General features: G+C 49.8%; 1 protein-coding gene across 5 annotated transcripts in view; it reads right to left on the minus strand.

The window, feature by feature from the left end:
• Positions 1-16,956: 16,956 nt before the first annotated feature.
• Positions 16,957-20,522, minus strand: part of ETV5 (ETS variant transcription factor 5) — a 47,993-nt gene continuing 44,427 nt past the window's right edge. For all 5 annotated transcript variants that reach the window (XM_039489186.1, XM_039489187.1, XM_039489188.1 and 2 more), the window contains one exon: positions 16,957-18,976. In XM_039489186.1, the coding sequence (XP_039345120.1) occupies positions 18,755-18,976 (222 nt within the window). In that variant the 3' untranslated portion in view covers positions 16,957-18,754. The remainder of the gene's footprint in view (positions 18,977-20,522) is intronic.

Genomic DNA, 20,522 nt, shown 5'->3' on the forward strand with positions numbered 1-20,522 from the left:
TATTAATTACATACTCTGGGTCACTTAATAAGCAAAAAAGTGATTTTATTAAATATAAAAAGTAGGATTTAAGTGGTTCCAAGTAATAACAGACAGAACAAAGTGAATTACCAAGCAAAATAAAACAAAAACACACAAGTCTAAGCCTAATACAGTAGGAAACTAAATGCAGGTAAATCTCACCCTCAGAGATATTCCAATAAACTTGTTTCACAGACTAGAGTCCCTCCTAGTCTGGGTCCAGCAATCACTCACACCCCCGTAATTACTGTTCTTTGTTCCAGTTTCTTTCAGGCATCTCTTTGGAGCCAGCTTCTGAGCCAGCTGAAGACAAAATGGAGGGATTTCCAGGGCCTCTTATATTCTCTCTCTTGTGCCACATCACAGCCACAAGATGGGGTCTCTAGCCACTTGGGCAAGTCACACGTCTATGAATTATTCAGCTTTTTGCAGGCCGACACCATTGTTTATATGTTAGTTTGAACAGTCCTGGGAAAGCTCAGATGTGGATTGGATTTTAATTACAAGCATAGAGCCAATGCTCATAACTTCAGATATAAAGATGATACATGCATACAAATAGGATGAATATATTCAGTAGATCATAACCTTTGAAAAGATGTGTTACATGGCATAAAACATATTCCAGTTATGTCATATTTACACTCATAAGCATATTCCTATAAAGCATTATGGGGTGCAACATTACATCTGGAATGCCACATCTCGCAAACAGGCGTTCAGTTCGCCAGTGACTGACGTGCTTCTGATATCAGGCAAGGCATTGAGTGGTGAATAATAGTCCACTGTCCTGCTTTTCCTTGAAGGTAAATACACCTGCTCCAACCTTTTCCCATGGTTGGGTGGGCAGCTCACCTGGTAACAGTCTCTTTCTGCTGGTGGTTATCAACTTGCCACATTCCTTGCAATGCTGTCCAGTGCAGGGCCCGTCTCCTCTACCTGCTCATGCCGTCTCCCTCGGTAAATGCATCTCATGATGGGTATGAAGCCCTGGCCACCTGCTCGCCTTTGCTGTTGTCTCACTGTACATACTTCTGGGGCTGTTGTGCCTCCTAGGGCTGTCATCCTTTCTCTTGCAGTTTCCACTGCATGTCCCATGTGTAAGCATCTGTCTAGTCTGAGATCACCTTCCTGGAGCAGCTGCTTCCACAGGCAGGATATCCCAAATGCTGCCAACCTGTCCTGTCCTGAATCAAGGAGTCTGACAAGTCCCCAGAATTCCATGTGGCAGTCAGTGTGTGTAAGGCAGTAGCATAGGGGGCCATCCCCTTCCCTTAGGATGGGTCTCTAGTGACAAACCAGTCCTCCCTCATTCTGTTTTGAGGAGCAATAGGTCCCCAGGGCTCCTAGGACTCCTGTGAGGCCATGGTGAGCTTCAAAGTGAGTGCAGGATCCATCGCTGGGCTAGGTTTGTGTCTGCAAAATCCAGGGCTTCAGGATCATCATACCAAGTGCCACGGCTCACGCTGCCAGCTATTGCACTGCCGAGAACTCACTGCTCCGGTGCTGCTACCGCATTTCATTTGCAAAGAGTGAGGCTGGAGGTGGGTAAGCTGAACAAGTGGAACGTTATTAAACCCTGTGCACTCCTCTATCGTGACCTCGTTGCTTCCAGCCTGGCTCCCCGAACTGCCTGTTCTCCTGATGTCCTGTCGATAACAGTCCCTCCAGGGAACATGGGCGTTCTGACTCCAGTTCAACTGATCACGATATGGGCATGGATCCACATCTGTCTTCCCCTTTGTCTATCACCACTGATAACTTCACTATCATCCCTGGCTCTCAAATGAATTATCCTGGCAAAACCCATCCAAGGAGAAAGGATGGGCCAAACTGGGTCCTCTGAAGTGTCCCTAGCCTCTGTTTGCCAGAAGCTGGGAATGGGTGACAGGGGATGGATCATTTGATAATTGCCCTGTTCTGTTCATTCCCTCTGAAATGCCTGGCATTGACCACTGTTGGAAGACAGATGCTGGACTAGATGGAACATTGGTCTGATCCAGTCTGGCCATTCTTATGTTCTTTTTAACACAGGGCAGGTGGGGAGGATGTGGAGTCTGTGCACTGTCTCTCTAAATCTGCAGCCGGAACCTGGGCAAGATCTCTGCAGTGAAGAAGAGAAAGAGAGGGAGCAGCATTAGGGATGACGCTGTTTTTTTTTATTCCAATAAAGTCCCTTGTTCCGTGTTAGAGGAAAGCGGCTGCTTCTGTCATTCGTTTCCACTGTCACTTTGCTTTTTACTGCTAGTGCCCTGGTGGCCTCATGCTCCAGCCAGCAGATTCCTCTCTGGGCAGTTGAGGTGGACTAGCTGGTGGGAGCCTTTTAGCTCATGGCTAATACTACATTAGTCAGGTGCTGCTTTCCCACCTAATCCGCTTACCACACTAAAACGCTTATTACTTAACAAAAGAACTCTGCCCAGGAGGGCTTAGTGCTAAAGATGTTTGGAAGCTTATCTTTAGCAAGAGCTTAGAACGTAGACGTACGCAAGCAAGAAATCACGTGTGTCACCCTCATCTACCTTTGCCCGCCCCTGGGAGACAAGCTGGACATAGAGAGTTGAGGTGAAGAAAGGAAAAGTGCATTAGTCTTCGAATAACCCACTCAGGCTGCAAAGTCAGGGCTTTCATGCCATTGGAGGGCAGAGAGGATTCATGCCAAGGAAGGGAATCCCAGAACAGAAGGCCCCTTGCAAACTTCTGTTCAGCTTGGTGTTTTTTCCCTGCAGGTTCTGGAGTCAGGGGCCTGGCTCTGATTCCCTTTGCAGCATGCCCCACCAGGGGTTGGTGGCCAGGGGGTCCATTTTGACAATAACCAAATAATTTCCCCTTTTGTCTGAGGGTCTGAAATCACTTTGCAAACATGAATGACGCTTCATAACAACCCTCTGAGGTCCATCTGACTAGGCCCACCTTATGGCTGAATAAACTGAGCAGGAAAGTGAAGTAGTGTCACGTCACATAGTGAGTCATTTGTAGGGTCATGAATAAATCGCTAGACATCACATTGCCCCAGGATTGTATGTGATTTCACTTCCCATGTTTTGAGCCTCTGGTTAGAGCTGTACAGGAACCCCAGTTTGTTATGTGGGACATTCCACCATTTCAAAAGTTGTTTTCATTGCCAACAGAATTTTTGAAAACTTTTTGTTTCAGGTCAATCGAAACAGTTGTTTTCAATCAAATCAAGTCATTTTGTTCTGATTTCAACCATTTAAAAGTTTTATTTCACATTCTGATTTATAAGAATATAAAATAATATACATTTTGCAATGAAAGGTCATTTTGAAATGAAGAATCAAAATGTTCCACTCTGTTCTGATAAGGTAAAAAAGGGAAGTTTCAACCTTATTGAAATGCTTTGTTCCAGTGTTTTGGTTTTGGTTTGTTTGTTGAAATCAGCACGTTCGATTTCAGAGATCAGAAAGTTTTGATTTGGACGAGATGGTATTTTCCACCGAGAAAACATTCTGTCCAATAACTGTTGATCTCCCTCCGATGCTCTCTGGAAGCATTTACAGAAAGTATAAAAACACTTAGCAAAAAATAACCCAGCAAACAAAAAGGTCAAGGACTCGCCACACCCCTAAAGCAAAAACCAACCCCTTCTCCTCCCCCACCAGCCCCAGGAAGAGCTGTGTTAGTAAATAGACGATGGGCTTTGCACAGTGACCTGAAGGTCAGCAAACTCTGGCTCTGTCAGACCAAACACTGATTGCTTGCTAGGCCAGGTGCAATCCCAAACTGAGCAGAACCAGCTGCTGTTTTTGCTCTGTCCTAGACTCAGTGCTGTGCTCCTGACCGGTGGAAACACTGGGAATAAAGTCAATGGCTGGCAGCATTCCCTTCCTTGCTATTTCTCTCCCTGTGTCTGCTCCCGTGGCCCTCAGTGTGGGCTGGGGCTCATCCTCTGCTTTCTGTTTCTCAGTCCTTCATTATCTCTGCCCTTACTTTTCTCCTCCTGTCCCAGTCTCTGTCCTTTCCCTGGGCACCTATAGTAGCAAGGGTCTGCTCCTCAGCTCCTGAAATCAGTAGCAGCCTTACACTTGCCTCGAATGGGGTTTGGCTCAGGTCCCAGGAGAAGATGGCTGTCTGAGAGGTGTAGCTCTATGCTCGGACCCAGCAACACTTTCCCATGGGGGAGTGCAGGGGTGCCGAGTTCGGCAGGCTCCTTCCATGTCGGTGCAGAACAAAATGCAGGAGGCAGTGAGCCAGTGTCCATTTGCCTCCGGCCTTGTGTGCTACTAGAGCCTGTTGATAACAGTCTTTCTCTGCCACTCCCCATCTGGAAAGGAAGGATCCTTTGTGGGAAAGCTGCTTCCAGCATCCATCCTCCACATGCTGTTGTCGTGGAGCAGGACATGAACTTGCTGCTCCTGAAACCAGCCTGAGATGCCCCAGAGGGATTAGTTCAGGGTCTCTCAAATGGCTGCACAGGCTGGACCCCAGGGTAACCGAGAGGAGATGGCCTTCCCACTGGCCTTCCCACAGGCCAGCTTCCCACATCCCCGAGACAACTGCTGCCATGGAGAAGTATCACTAGGGAAGTACCAAATATATCCTTAACTGTGGGAGCCAGCAACATGCAACCACCGGTTCCCCACAAGACCAGGGCCCTGCGCTCCATGAAGCAGTGCTTGCCCAGCCCTGAGAATGTGGGAAATGCTACAGAAGGGCTCTGTGCTAGTAGCAGTAGGTGGGAATACCAATACCTTGAATGACTCCCCAGCCCTTGAATGACAGGTGTGTGGGGGCACTTGTCAGCCCCTCAGAAGACAGCTAATGTGGGGGTAGGGGAGAGCATGGCAGCAGGGCACCCCCAGAAGCTCCTGGGTAGTGTGAGCTGACCAGCTGGGACTCCACTGCAAACATTGGGAGAGTGGGCAGAGCCCCCTTGCCCAGCCCCAAACCCGAGTGGTGCTACCATCCTGTGTACAGGTCAGAATGCCCAGAGCAGGAGTTGTGCTGTTGCAGGGTATGGAGTGGGCTTGCTCTTCAACCTCTCTCCCAGGTCTCTCCCCCACCCAGGCCAGAAGAAGTGTATGTTTGCCTAGACCAAGGCCCTGTGGTGGGTTAATCTGGCCCTAGACATGGCGACCCATCTAGAACCTTCTGCAGCCCACTGGTGGGTCAGGAGCTGCTGTTTGGGAAATGCTGCCCTGCACGTTGTTTTGCTTCATGTCAGAACAGCGTTCTGCCTTTGAAGAGGTGCTGCGTTGTTGTCAGTTTTGTGCTGTGATTTATTTGGGGAGCTGTCGCAACCAGCAGGAGAGTTTGCTTGCTGCCCAGAGGCTGCTCTGAAATCTACTTGAGTCATCTGTAAACAGGTTCCTCCTCCAGCCCCAGAACTCCAGCCTGATAAGCCCTCCTGGTTCTTAGACAGCACACAGACTTCACCAGGTACCTTCACCAGGTGTCTAGTCTTATTTCTTGTTTTGCATTCCAGGTACAACACAATGTAGCAGCAGGTTGGAGGGGGCCTCCTCCCTGGCTCAACTGTTTTCTATTGTTTGCTTTCTTTTCCAAGCTAGCCAGCTGACGAGCTAATTAGCTCCAGGGGCGGCTAGACATTTCACTGCCCCAAGCACGGCGTCATGCCACGGGGGGGCGCTCTGCCGCTCGCCGGTCCCGCGGCTCCGGTGGACCTCCCGCAGGCATGGCGTATTAGTGTAATTAGAAATAGAGAAATTTTCCTTAGTTGTTGTATTTATTAGCACTGATCTTTGATTGAAAAAAAAATAGTTACAATAAAAAAGGAACAAAAAGACCAAAGCAATTTAAAGAGGAATTAAATACAAAGAAACATGCATAATTATTGAATTGGTGTGTGTGTGTGTGTGTGTGTGTGTATAGAGATAGATAAATAATCATAACTTGAGAGCCCAGCTGTTATACAAATGTGGGACAGCGTCAGCACTCATTTAAAGGGACACATCTATGTAATACATTCAACAGCTGCCAGAGAAACAAGTCTTGTTGTGTATGTGTCTCTTATTTCTCCCACCAAATGAGCATTTCTCCATCAGGGCCATGCCTGCCCATCTAGCTAACTAATCTGCTTTAGCAGGAGATCACACTGCTCTCTCACATCTGTAGTTCACTCTGATAATGTCTCAGCTAGCCACTCTGAAGCCAGGAAGAGAGATGTAGGTCTGAAACCTCAAGCATGAGGATGTGATGCTTAGCTCAGGGGTGATGAAGCAGAATGCCCAGCGCTCCTTGTAAACAGTTCATTTGGGATTTCATCATGGAGCCTGCAGCCAGAAAGACTTGGGCACCAGCTGGAGGGAAGGCTGCAGTACATCGATGTTCCCTGCCTCCCACCCATCTAAGTCTCTGCTGTGTTCTGGAGCTGCCATATATAGAACACAAGTTCTGCCTTCTGGATGCTCCATTGTGTTGTGTAAGAGTTGGGTTGTTAACCCAGAGTCCTGGCTGTCATGTTTTCCCTACATACACGCAAAGTCTGGGTTTGCTCTGTAAGTGACCTGCTACTTTCGATTAAGGGGCAATAATAACACAAGAAAGAACGTAAGTGAAATCTCCATGGGAGAATACCATGTGTACATCTCTTCTGTAAGAGGCTGCATAGGAACTGAACACAAAATGGCAACTGCCTCCAGCAAAGTAGACTTCTAGCAATGTGAAGGGGTTGAACAGAGAACCCAAATCTGTCACGGTTACATAGATACAGTCATAGTAATTGAGTTAAGAATCAGCAGGGACCATTAGCCTGACTTCCTCTACATCACAGACCACTGAATTTCACCCAGTTAGCCCTGCATCGAGCCCTCATTACTCCCATGTTTATGCAGCCGAGGGTCACATTAGCCCCAGAGCATTGCCCTAGATCCTTTTCAGAGTCCCTGCTTGCCAGGACACAGTCCCCCAGTCTGTTGGTGTGGCCTGTGCTTCTTGATTCTAGCTGTATAACTTTGCATCTGACTGTATTAACACACATTTTGTTTGAACAGGCCCAGCTTACCAAACCATCCAGATCCCTCTGTGAACAGCCTGGCCTCATGATTTTCCTAGTTTGAGAATCCTGCCAGTACTTAAGTGTGAATGAGGCCATGGCACTGCTTAGCAGTGTCAGGTTGCTGGGGGCGTTGTGCATACCCACTGGCCAAAACTTAGGTGCCTAGAGGCTTTACCAGTGGAAACTCAGGGGCCTAGGTTATTCAGGTGCCTATAAGGTGAGGCAGCAGCAAAGCAGGGTGTTGAGGATCTCATTAGCACCTAAATGTTGGAGTTAGGCATCTAAAATGGCAGTTAGGCATCAGGTCCCTTTGTGGAGCTAGCCCTTAGTCACCACAGACCCACACCAGGTTGCAGGAGACTTTCCCTCATTTATTTTGGTAGTGTTGACTTAATTACACACAGGGGCGGCTCTAGGTATTTTGCTGCCCCAAGCACGGCAGGCAGGCTGCCTTCGGCGGCTTGCCTGCGGGAGGTCCCCGGTCCCGCAGATTCAGCGGCACGCCTGCAGGAGGTCTGCCGAAGCTGCGGGACCAGCGGACCCTCCGCAGGCATGCCGCCGAAGGCAACCTGCCTGCCGTCCTCGCGGCGACCGGCAGAGCGCCCCCCGCTGGCTTGCTGCCCCAGGCATGTGCTTGGCATGCTGGTGCCTGGAGCTGCCCCTGATTACACAGCTCTAAGGCAAAGAAGGGGCTGGGGGACCATATCGGGTCTGGTCCCCCAACATACAAACATCTGGGCTTGGGGGATTCCCAGAGACACACTCCAGGGCCTGACTCAATGTGCATCCTTCACATTCCCATCTCGGATTTTCTCTTATAGAATTTTCTAGATGTTTGTCTGAAAAGCAAATGATGGTTACAAAAACCAAAGCTCCAGGGAGGAGCCTCTTCCCTCTCCACGACTCAGAAGCTCTGCTGATTTGCAAATATCCCACATAGCTCATGCAAATGCGGTAACCTGGAGCTATTTGACTGGACACCACCAAATGTCGGCTCCAGGAGATGTCTGCTGATGGGGAGGGGCCTAAGATAAAGCCACTGAAATCCCTCATGAAAGATGCCCCATTCCTCCTGTGGTGGAGTTCCTGACATTCCCCAGGGGTTACAAAGTCTTCAGGAGCCTTCTGCAGCAACTTTGTACCTAACAAAATTTGCAGGCTCTGAGGCAAGGGCAGTCTCCAGGGCCTTCTCAAGCTGCAGAGTTCCTAAGGTTCTCAAGAGAGGGGCCTTTCAGGATTTGGAAGGTTAGTGGCTGCCACAGGGCGCATCACTCACTGCCAGACTGGTGCCTCCTCCTGGTCACTCTGGGGATTAGCTCAAGACCAACACCCTCATCCACAGTTCATACCCTGTCACTCCATCCCTGCAGCTGCCTGCAGCTCCTCTCGCAGCCTCCGGAACCGCAGTGCCCTCTTCACAACTCAGCCCTCTGGCTGTGTCACCATCCTTGGTCTCCTCTTCCAGGGGTCAGTGTCTCAATTGAATTATCAGGCCAATTCCCCAATGGCGAGTGTGTGTGTGGAGGACCTGGGCCCATCCACTACTCCGGGTCCCAGCCCAGGGACCCTGTGTGTGGATAGCAGCCTCATGCTGCAAATTTCTCTGATCACTACTATGATCCTTTGGGCCACTTCCTCACGGTCCCAGCATCTTCTTCGCCCTTGCCTTAGGGTACTCTGCTACTCAGTTCCTGCAGCCAGCCAGGAGCTCTCTCTTGCTCCCCCAATCCCTGCCAGCAACTGACCTGTCTGTGGTGCTAGCTTTCTTTCAGGCTGCTAGGAACACAATCCTCACCCCCTTGGGCTTCCAGCAGCAACTGACCCTGCATTGCCCTGTAGCTCCTCTTATGTGAGCCTGCTGGGCCCTGTTTGGGCTGCTCCTTGCAGCCTCTTCCTGATTGTCTGCGCCTCATGCAGCCTCTCTGGGCCACTTGGAGGACCCACCTCTACTGTTCCCTGATGAGGTTAACTCTTTCTTGACCTGTGTGGGGCAAACACCGCATCACAGTGGCCCATACCAAGATGTCATCTGAGCCTTTTGGATGGAGAGGCATCAACCATGCAGCTCTCTGACACCTCAGGCAGAGGGGGAATCCAGCCCATGGATGCAGTGGCAAGGAGACCCTCTGAAGACAAATGAAAGTTGATAGTGGGTGGTTGGTTCCTGGAGACTCCAGCTCTTCAAAAGAAGCAGAAGGGGGGAGCTCAGCAGCAACCCCTGCCCATGCAACTGCCATGAACTGGAGGTTGTAGAGAGTTTGCAAAGCCCTAGTCTTGACTGATCTAACCCCCTCAAAACCCTGCCTCCAATGCTTTAGTGATTCTGCCCCCAGGTGGAAAGAAGGCCCTTTAAGCTAACTAGCCTAAAGCTCCAGCGCAGAAGATAAAATATACAACACATTCTTTATCTCATAATTTTCTTGGGTTTATAGAAGGCTCCTTGAATAGTGGAACACACAGTAACAATGGACTGTTCCATTAGGAGCAAGCATGGAGGGGGAGTCTCATTCTTCCTTTGGCTGATGGCTGTAGACTGTAATTTAGAATCCTTGCTTGTGGAAATGGAGTCTCTTTCTCCCCTGACATGCCTGGCAAAGGTGTGCAGCTCCTAAACAAAGCCTTTTGCTGACCGATGATGGAGTCAAAATGGTGTTAGGTTTTATAAAGACTAGCTGTATTTTAGGATTGCTTTACAAATCCAGGGATAAACTGCTCTTTGGTTCACAAATTCAGCTGGTTTCATAGCGTGGTGTTGGAATGGCTCATTCATTTCATCAGCAGTAACATTCTAGCCTGGCAATGAAAAGCTGGCCTGCTCGAGGCAGAGATGTGGTAAATGAGCCATGCCCTTGGGCTGTGCATCAGATAGTAGCTGCCTATTTCTTCGGTCAGGAGGTAGGATAACTACATTCTAGCCCTGTCTTTGCCATTTGAGCACCAAGTAAGGCTGGATATGCTGCTCTCTGTGCTTCATAAAGGGGCTGATAATACTTTGCTGCCTTTGTGAAGAAACTGAGAGGCTCTTGGACAAAAGGTACCTATTAGTATGAAGAGAAGTCAGAAGGCAGCTGAGCCCTCTGGCGCTAACTCTGCTCTCAGAAGACGGCTGTGTGTGCTGCAGGAGAATGAATTCAGATGGGTTTGTTCTCCCCCCTGGACATTTGCCCTTCCCTAGTTAGACCATGTGCAGGTTTGAGTGCCTTATTTGGACCTACAAAGAATCATCAGCAGCCATGCTTCAAAAGTAGCTCAGCTGACTTCCCCATGATCCCTGCCTGCTGAAAGAAGGAATCCTGTGGTGGCTAATTAGGAAGTGTGTAAAGATTGGACTTCAAGGAACTGGAGAGAAAAGGGGTAAGAAAACAAGACAGCAATTCAATCTAACCTTTAGCACTTGCTTCCTAAACTGCTGAGCTGCATTAGCCTTATTACGCCTCCCCTGTCCTTGGTGGCCTTGCTGACAAACCTTGTCTTTATGTTGAAGCCAAGTGGAATGTGTGTTGGTTTTGGAAGAGGCAAGGCAGTTTTAAGGCCTGAAAGATCCAGTGACAAGCACAGAGCTGGTGGAGCAGAGGGAGGCCTTGGCTTTGAGTGGCTGCGATAATAGAAGCAGACGCAGCTCTTCCCGCTGTTGGAGAAAGCGCTGACCCTAGTTCAGAGAGCGGCGAGATGAGGAACACACCCTCCCATTGAAGATAGCTAGAGCCAGGGTGAGCTCTCCCCTTCCTCCATGAAAGGACGCACCAACAGCTCACCTGCGCAGAGTATAGGAGCTGATTGGGCTCTGGTGCCAGGGAAGCATAGCCTAGTTCAGCCATAAACCAGAGCACTAAGGGCTAATTCCCAGCCCCATTTGGGCTGCCCCCCCATCCCCATGTGCTTGTCTTGTCCACCTGCTCTGGGTGGCCAGTTAGACTGCAAGCTCTTTGGGGCAGGGACCCTCACAGAGCAGGTGTCTGTACATTGCCCAGCGTGGTGGAGCCTGACCCAGAGGGACCTTTAGGCTCCCACAATGTATTGTTCAGCAGCTACAAAGTGGCTCTGAAGCTGGTTTAAACAGCCTCTGGAGGCTGCCCTGACCTGGCTCGTTGCTCCCCTTCCACACCCCAGGCTCTGGCACAGGACAAAAGCGACACTGCCAGGGAGCATCACTAGGTCACATTCCCCAGCTCTAGTGATGTTCAGCATAGAGCATCTCCGAGACTCCTATCAGTTGCAAGGGAAGCCCACGGGTGCCTGGCCAGCCCCTGGATTGGGGTGTGTGAAGGAGTTGCCACCTTCTTCACCATCGCTATCTTCTGTCCGGCACTGAGAGCTCCTCAGCCAGCTAGAGGAGCCAGCCCCAAACGTTTCTGCTGACTCTCCTAGGACCAAAATTCTCAGGACTGGCTGCCTTGAGTTGCCGTCTTTGGCCCTAATGTTTTGGAAAGTGCTGAGTGATTCTAGGTGCCACCTTGAGACCCCACACAGGGGCCAGTTTGCAGGGAATAGGTGCTCGGAGCTGACAGTGCCTAGTATAGTAGGATAAAGCTCCTAGCAGGGGCTCTGGAATGGGGGGGGAGGCCAGGGGGAAATGGCCCCCCAGTTTTTACTGGCTGGAATGGTGAGAAATGGGGGGAGGGGGCAGAGGTGGCATGGAAGCAGGGACTCGGGGGAAGGGTCAGTCTGGGAGCAGGGCCTCGGGGGAAAGGGCAGTGTGGGGGCAGCACCTTGGGGAGAAGGGGCAGTGTGGGGGGCAGGCCCGTGGTTTGGACACTATTGACCCCCCCCCCCCCACACACACACACTTTTAGGGATGTTCTGCCATTCCTGGCTCCTAGGGGGCTGCAAAGAGCTGGTAGGTTCAAAGCACTGCACATAGACTCCTCCTCCTGGATGACTAGGCAGCTGCTATGCCAGCAATTGGCCCAAAGCGGGAGGGCAGGTACTGCAGTCATTATAATTCACCTTCCAGTTACAATGACAAATGAATAGAGCCCATTGGAATGACTGATCCAGCATCCTGCCCCCCCCCCCCCTCCCCGGGAGAAATGTCTCCATTCAGGAGCCTGAGCAAGACTGGCGAGATGCTTTGGGGGTGGCGGTGGGAGGCTTTATAATTGCCCTCGCTCTTCTCCATGATGTTCTGCTGCCAGCTGCCCAGTTTAAGGCAGTGTCTGCATCTGAACAAGCAGCAGTGTTCATTGCTATGGAAACCAGGCCTGGCAATCGCAGCAGACATGTGACAGCCGAACAGAAGCATGGCTCCTGAGCTAGCCTCCGCTCCTGGGGCATCCTGGTGCAGGCATGTGAACCGTGGAGCACAGGAGGAAAACAGAGTGACCTCAGCAGAGAGGTCCCCTATTAGCTCTGCCTGGATCCCAGGACCCCAGCCTGTCAACCGGCTTTGAAGGGGCACATTCCCTTTTCATGCCATACTTGGTAATGCAAGTGAAGTGTTACGGGACTGGCTGAGGTGCTTAGAATAAGCAGCGCTCGCTGGCTTCCTGGAACCCTTCAGCTCAGCCTCGTTACAGGGGTGCCCCCCAAGCCTGCTGTCACCCATGGCATCATCAGCCACTGGGGTCAGCTGAGGTGCAGTCTCACATGAACAGCTCCTCCTCCTTTGCACGGCTTGGCCTACAGTTCATGTGTCCAGGCCACGGTCAGCCCTTGACAAAATGAGCATTACCCCCTTGGCATAGTGGAGGCCGCGGCTCTGCCCACATTGCCATGCTAAAGGCTTACCCTACTCAATGCCAGCAAAGGATGGAGCCCTGCTCCTGGGTCAGGCCTGTGCACTGCACTGAAGCCTGGAATGTAGCGCTGAAAGGGCCTTCCTGGGTCACTGTATCCAAACAGTTTGGTTTTGTGCCCCCATGGCTCCTATAGGGAGCCTGTTGCAGAACCTCCGTCCTCTGATGGCTGGAAACCATTGTCTCATTTCCAGCCTCAGTTTCTCCCAGTTTGCTCTTGTGCCAACATTGTCCTTTAGCTTCAGTAATTTAGCACCCTCTTTGATCTCGCTGTAAATATACTGCAGGAAAGACCAATCAGCTCCCTGCTCAACCTTCATTTTGGTGGCTACACAAGCCAAGCTCTTTCAGGTTCCTCTCATAAGATGAGCCATCCAGGCCCCAGTCATCCTAACAGCTCTTCTCTCCAGCTGTTCCCCTGTAAATTCATCTTTCTTGAGCATAGACCTGTGCCTACCGAGAGCCGGGGGGCACACCCCAGAACAGTTCGAGTCTCCCCCCACCCCCTGCAGCAGCCCCTCTTCTCCCAGAAAGCATTGGCCTCCTATGTGCAGCTCCCAGCTGCTCCTTTGTCTCTCCCGGAACAGTTAAGACATCGGCCCTGCCTGCGGATCCCAGAGAGTCCTCTGCTCTGTCTCCTGCCTCTATTGCTGCCTCTCCTTGCCTGGTTCGGCTCACTGGCTCAGCTGCTCCACTGGGAGAGGGCCCAGCCACACCATGTGACCAAGAAATCTGGGGGGGCAGGTGACCCTCGCCTGTTCGCATCATCAGTGTTCTTGAGAATATGTGACCAGAACTGCACACAGTCTTCCAAATGAGGACTGAGCACTGCCTTGTATGATGGGATTTTACTTCTCTATTGCTACTGGAAATGCCTTACCTGACACATCCCACTATTTGCCATTTCCCAGTCACATCACATTGGTGGCTCACAGTCACTCTGCGATCAACTCAGCTGCCCAGCTATCTTGCCTCTTCTGTCACTTCCAGCTGATGACCCCACCCCCCCCCAGCCAGTAGCAGAAATTTTTATTAGCCCCTAAATGCCTTGAGCTTTGTACTATTGAATTTCAATGTTCTGCAAAGCTTTGACTATCAGCAGCTGCATGGCCATCTGCCCCAAGGGCATGCTCAGAGCAGCCCAGGCACAGGTGAGTAACTTCTTGCCCAGTATTGTCAGGCCAGAGCCCCGCTCTCAGGAGAACAAGAGGCAGAAGCACTGTTCCGAGAAGGTGGGTTTCAGGAGGACAAGTAGGCCAATACCTGCAGAGCTGCTCTCTCAAACTGGGCATCAGACGCTCAGGCCAGGGCATGTGACCCTCTCCCCAGCACTCTAGCCTAGGGCCAGCTCCAGGCCAAGTGGCCATTAAAGGGAATAGCCATGGACCCTGATGGCCCTGCTAGGGAATGTCATTTTAGTGATCTGGTTCAAATGCAGGTCAGGGTCCTTTTAGGGCTTGCCTGGGCTGAGGATTTCACACATCTAAGAACATAAGAATGGCCATACTGGGTCAGACCAAAGGTCCATCTAGCCCAGTAGCCTGTCTTTCAACAGTGGCCAACGCCAGGTGCCCCAGAGAGAATGAACAGAACAGATAATCATCAAGTGACCCATTCCCAGCTTCTGGCAAACAGAGGCTAGGGACACCATTCCCTGCCCGTCCTGGCTAATAGCCACCTGAGCTTCCCCAGAGGAAGGTGCCTGAGGATCAGTGACGCTCTCGTCTTCTGTCATTCAGAGAGGATCAACTTTCCCAGAGGCTCAGCTGACGAAATCACCACCTTAAAGCCAGTCCAAGGACCAGCTCATGGGGAGGGTAAGGGTATTGGACAGTTCCCTTAAGAATGTGATAAGGTTATGAAGACATCATGCCCTAGGAAGGGGACTTCAGTGTATCTATCGCCAGCATGAACTTTTAGGGAACTTACCTTGAAGTACAGGAGGAAATTAAATCATTGGCCACAGGTGTTAAAGCTGGTCATGCTTCTCTATAGAGAAACCCAGAGGAAACCTCTTTCACTTGGCTGCATAGGAGTTTCTGGTAGGTTTCCAGCAGTCCCTCATGGATCGCTTGATTTCCAAAGCTCAAGGCAGTGTGATCCCTGCCACTGGCTGCATTGGCTCTGGGTTTGGCTGGAGAAGGTCCCTTGGTTTTGAGAGAGGAGGCTTGGCGGAGATGGGTGAGGCCGAGGTGGCCATGAGAACATACCCAGGAGCACAGCCTGAAGGTGGACCTGGCAGTTGATGAGGCAGATTGGAGCCTTATGATTTTTTCAGTCATGTTAGGGGACCACCGGTAGCAGGGGGAATATGGAGAGAGAGTATTTGCTCCAGTCCAGTGAGGAGGTATTTCAGAGGAAGCCATGTGGCTGTCTTCATCTGGAACAAGCCTGGGTCAACAAAGGGTTTTAGACATGGCAATGTCTAATTTGGAGCCACCTAGAAAATCCTAGGCATGAGACTGGGATTCACCAAGCCTGAGCTAGGTGCCGAGACTCCCCACACAGTGACCAGGGAGAGAGGGACACCTACGCATGAGATCCACAAAAGCCAGCACACTGCGGGAAGCATCTTAGCTAGCCAATGGGAGATGCCAGTGCGAGGCATGTGTTCTAAGCCCCACATCTCATGGAGCAATGTGTTTAAGTCCAGGCTGCAGGGCCATCTATTTCTGCTAGCGATGCACAACCCAGGATCCTCTCCTGGCATTGGACGCCTTTGGCATCTAAGCCACTTCTGGTGAGCATGAGTGAGGCACCTGCCTCATGTTGCACAAAACAGGTGGAGGAGGCAGCTGTGGTACCACCTCCATCCAGCATGCTGAGCACTGCCCCAGAGCATGAGAGAGCCAGGTTGAATTCCCACTCTGCCTGAGGGAGAAAAGGTTTGAATGGGGTTCTCCCGCCTCTCATGAGAGTGCTCTACCCACTGTGGGACTAGCCACAGTGGAACAGGTTCACTAGGAGAGAGGGAGTCTTCCTCCCATAGCTCAGTGGTTAGAGCCTCACCTGAGAGGTGGGAAACCCACATTCAAGCCCTATCTTCCCCTTCAGGCAGAGGGGAATTGAACCTAGGTCTGCCACATCCCCGGTCAGGGCTCTAACCATTGGGATCAGAGTAAGATCAGCACCACCCTCTCCAGCAGCCTCTGAGCCCACCCACCAGATCAGGCCCCACAGGGGAGTTGGGGCTTCTCTGCTTGGTGTGTGTATCAGTCTGGGGCTAGGTGCCTAGAGAGAAGCAGCAGCGTGTAGGGCCGGAAGCAGAAATTTAGGCCTGGAGGGAACTTTACAGTGAAGATTCAGGCACCAGGGGAGTTTAGGTGCCTACAGGGTTCTAGCTGGCATCAAAAAACTCAGAGCAGGCTCTGAGCAGATTCCAGGGTAAGGATAGTTACAAAGCTTTGGGGTTTAACACCCACTTCTGCAGGTCTCTGTTCAGCTCCTCTCCTTCTCAACCCAACAGGCAAAATCAGGGCGAGTTTCATCAGGGTCAGTTTTTTTCTGCACCTTGAGTAACAATGACTTTACCGAACTGGAAAAGGAAGCCAGAGCTAACCCTAGGAAACAATCCTGGGGCTATGGGGAACCCTGAACACTGCCCCGGTTGGTTAAAAAGCTCTCAGTGGTAGGACAGTGTGAAAGGAATACCAATTGCTATTGAAATTCACAGAATTCCCTGCTTGCATGTCTCAGTGCATTGGCATGTGAAGAAGCATTGCAATAGCCAAGCAGGAAGGATGGCCCGAGAGCTGTACAAGCTGCTTCAGGGTCTCATTGTTGTGTACATATTTATAAGTCAAAGAAGTAGAACATTTCAGTAGGTACCGACACAGCCAAAGCTGGGCCACTCGTTTCCAGGTCAAATGCCCCCCCACCCCAAGTCCATCTCCTGCAACATGTGAGCTGGAAGAGCATTCGAGGTATTGCCATTTCATGATCCCACGGTACTTGGTTTGTCCTCCTTATGCCTGACCACCCTGTACCAAACACCCTCCTCCCCCTCAGCCGAAGGATTTTCATAGGCTGTATTAGCAGAGACAAACGGCGTTTCCCTGTTGGGATCATTGGCACAGCAGGACCCCCCAGCGTGGTGTAGATGATGTGACCCCCGCACAGAGATCTGGAGGCTAGTTGGAAAAGCCTTCCCCAAGTCGTCTTTTCAGGACACAGAGTGCACACCCTATATGAATGAGGAAAAAAGGCAATTCCAGCCACGAATGAACAGAAAGCAAAATCCTTTATTGTACACAGTACAGAATGTAATGCAGCTTTGCAGGAGATGCACGACCCTGCTCAAGGAAAGGTTATTTCAGATCACTCCTCAGATTAACCCTTTCTGCACTGTAGACTTTCCACCCTGAACAACAGCTAGCATCCATCCCTTCGGTGCAGGACTGATGCCTGCATCCCACATTTCATGACTGTACAGGCCACTTTATACATCATGGGGAGAGAAATTTAGTCTACAAAGAGTTAATTATCATACTTTCAAAAAAAGTAACGACTCTGTCAACAAACCCAAACCAGGTTAACTAAGAAGGAAAAAAAACCTATACAGCATTTACAACAAAAACGTATAGATAGTTGGGGAAAAATATGCATATAGATATAGTATATAGGAGTGGTATGGGTAAGTTAGGAAGCGGTAACTGCATGAGGCCATGGGATTTAGATGAACTGGAGTATGTTTTGTTTGTGGTGAGACATCCCTGAAATCCTCCCCCATCCAGGTATTATAGCCTAATTCTTAAAAAAAGCCTCCTCTTATAAGATCAACCTAAACACACTGAAGAGGGAGGGAACTGTGACATGGAAATTAAGCTGAGAGTTCTGTTATTTGTATGTTTCACCCAGTCTCAAATCCCAGGAGTGCGATGGAGGGTTAAAATTTGAGCAGTGATATGGAGAGGAATAGGTAATTCAGGAGGACCACAGCAGCCGTGCCACAGAGTCACACCTTGGAGAGTTAACCCAGTGGGATATGCTTGGATTATATACATACAATTCCCAGAGCGCGGGAGCTGCGCACACGGGACCCAAACAGCGGGGCCCTGCTGTCTTGCAGAACACTCCAAACGTATAACGCGCAGGTGTTCTGTTCGGTATCCGATGCGGAGAGCGCAAAGAAGATGCTAACGGACGTGGCTGGTGGCGAAGCTGCCACACAGGGTGCAGTGTCCTCAGAGCATTGGCATTGCTGCGGGGAGGGGAAGCAGCAGGCTTGCAAAGAGCAGCTTCGCCTTAAAATACAAAAGACTACAAAATTGGTTTATAAACATTTCCCCAATGCATGGGAAAAAACCCTGCCACAACCCCCCTTCCCCTGCAATTAAAGCCATCCCTCCAAGCATCAAACAGGGAGGAAGTGACGGACTCCACAGGAGAGCAGGAACCTGGTTCCAGAGAACCGGAACAGGAGTTAGGGGAGCTGTCCGGTGGGGTTTGTTTTTGTTTAGAGAGAAAACGGAAGTTTCCTCAGGTCCGATTGGGGTGCCATGCATTTGAAACCACCCAGAGTGTTGTCCCACTCCCAGGAGGCCAAGCACCACACTTTAAGCCTAAACCAGACTAGCTCAGATTGCCTCCCACCCCGCAAATCCATTGTCTGTGCAAAACAAAGCCCTTTCCAACACACAAGGCAGCTACAAGTATTGTGATTGATGCAAAGCAGATTGTCAGGATGGTGTGCTGTACAGTCACACTGTCTAGCCAAGTTCCAGGGGGACCATTGGGCACAATGGCCATACCTCACACGTATGTCCACAGCAGTGTGGCCTGGAACAAAGACTTCAAGTTAACCCTCTCCCTGAAAAACTCTTCATGGTTGCAGCCTTTGGCAGATCTACTCCTAGTCCTTAAGCTATCAGATTCAGTCTTCAGCGGGGCCACTGACTGTACATTTCAGGCTCCACCAATCATGCTTACAGAGTCCAGTTTTATGAAGAGCAAACATTCTTTACAAAACCACTGCCTTTATTTGCCCCAACTTGACTTTCTAGCACTAGCCTGCAGCAAGTCAGTAAGCAAAGCCCTCCGCATAGGGAAGGTTGCTGCAGTGATCCATCTCCAGGAGATAAGCGGGGTTGTCTTCAAAATGTGTCAGAGGCAAGGTATCATCTTCGGTCACGTGGCAGTCGGGCTCGGCTTTCAAGAACGGGCGCTGATTGTCCGGGTAGGCCATGGAGAAGAGGGCATCAGGGTCACAGACAAATTTATAGACGTACCGCTCACCAGCCACCTAAAAGCAAAGACAAACACCTGTGTTAGGATAGGAGAATTGGGAGGCTCCAGCATGCTTCAAAACATTTGGCTCCTTCTACTTGTAAAGACAGTTTGTGCAACACTTCAAACCCCGTCCATAAGAGGAGGAACAATGCAGAACAAGGAGCCAATGGCACAAAACTAAAACTCATGGGTCATGTCTGTGGGCTGTCAAATGCCTGAATGGATAGGGGTGCAACGGATAGAAAGAGGTTGTGGAGGGGGAATTGTGTATGTGTTGGCTGATATTTTTCAAGAGATGTCTAGGGAACTTGGACATGCATCTTCCATTACATTTGAATGAAAAATGTCCCTAAATCCCCTAGGCAGCATTCAGAGAGGTAAACAGTGGTGTCCCTAAGGGATCTGAACTTGGACCACTGCTGTTCACATATTCATAAGTGATTTGGAAAAAAGAGAGAGGTGGCAAAATTTTTAGATGATACAAAATTACTCAAAATAGTTTAGTCCAAAGCAGACTATAAAGAGTTACCAAGAGATCTCACAAAACTGGGTGACTGAGCAAGAAAATAGATTAAATTCAATGTTGATAAATGCAAAGTAATGCACACTGGAAAACAATCCCAAGTATCCATACAAAATGAGAAGAGATTAAAAGGACAGTCATCTCTTTTCCAAGATGAAAAGTCTAAGGGGAGGAATATGATAGATGTCTATAAAATCATGGTGTGGAGAAAAAAAAAAGTGTTATTTACCCCTTCACATAACAAAAGAACCAGTGGTCACCCAAAGAAATTAATAGGCAGCAGGTTTAAAACAAACAAAAGAAAGTATTTCTTCATACAATGAACAGTCAACCTATAGAACTCATTGCTAGGGGACACTGTGAAGGCCAAAAATATAACTGGCTTCAAAAAAAGAATTGGATAACTTGATGGAGGATAAGTCCCTCAATGGCTATTAGTCAAGATGGTCAGGAATGCAACCCCATGCTCTGGGACTGATCACTTGATAATTCCCTGTTCTGTTCATTCCCTCTGAAGCACCTGGCATTGGCCACTGTCACAAGACAGGATACTGGGCTAGATGGGCCATTAGTATGGCCAGTATAGCTGTTATGTTCTTAGAATCTCAGCTGCCACACGTGGCTCAGGACACATTGATGTAGATTAGAATGAGATGTCTCAGTTCTTCCACTAGTGGGCAGAATATTGAATGAAGCCCTTAACTGAGCACTCATTCGGACATTATTAGAAGTTAAATGGTACAATTTGCATAAGGGCTGAAGGATTCATTCACAAGGCCCCTGACTCCAGGGTATGCTCACGTTCCCAGCACTGCTGTTTGGATTGGGATATTCATTGTCATTTGTTAAGGCAAACTTTGCTCCTCTCCCAGTGAAAAGCAGCACAACACTTCCGAGGGCTTTTCATTGAAGCTACTGTAAAAAAGACAGCCTCCATGGGGCTAAACCAGCTTTCCAGTTCTGAAGTGCTTCATCTGGTAGTTTATTAGAGTATAGAGGAGAGAGCTGGTCTACAGACCATCTCCATCTAGCTTGA

This window comes from Mauremys reevesii, linkage group 9 (assembly GCF_016161935.1).
Source record: "Mauremys reevesii isolate NIE-2019 linkage group 9, ASM1616193v1, whole genome shotgun sequence".
In the NCBI taxonomy this organism is placed as follows: domain Eukaryota; kingdom Metazoa; phylum Chordata; order Testudines; family Geoemydidae; genus Mauremys; species Mauremys reevesii.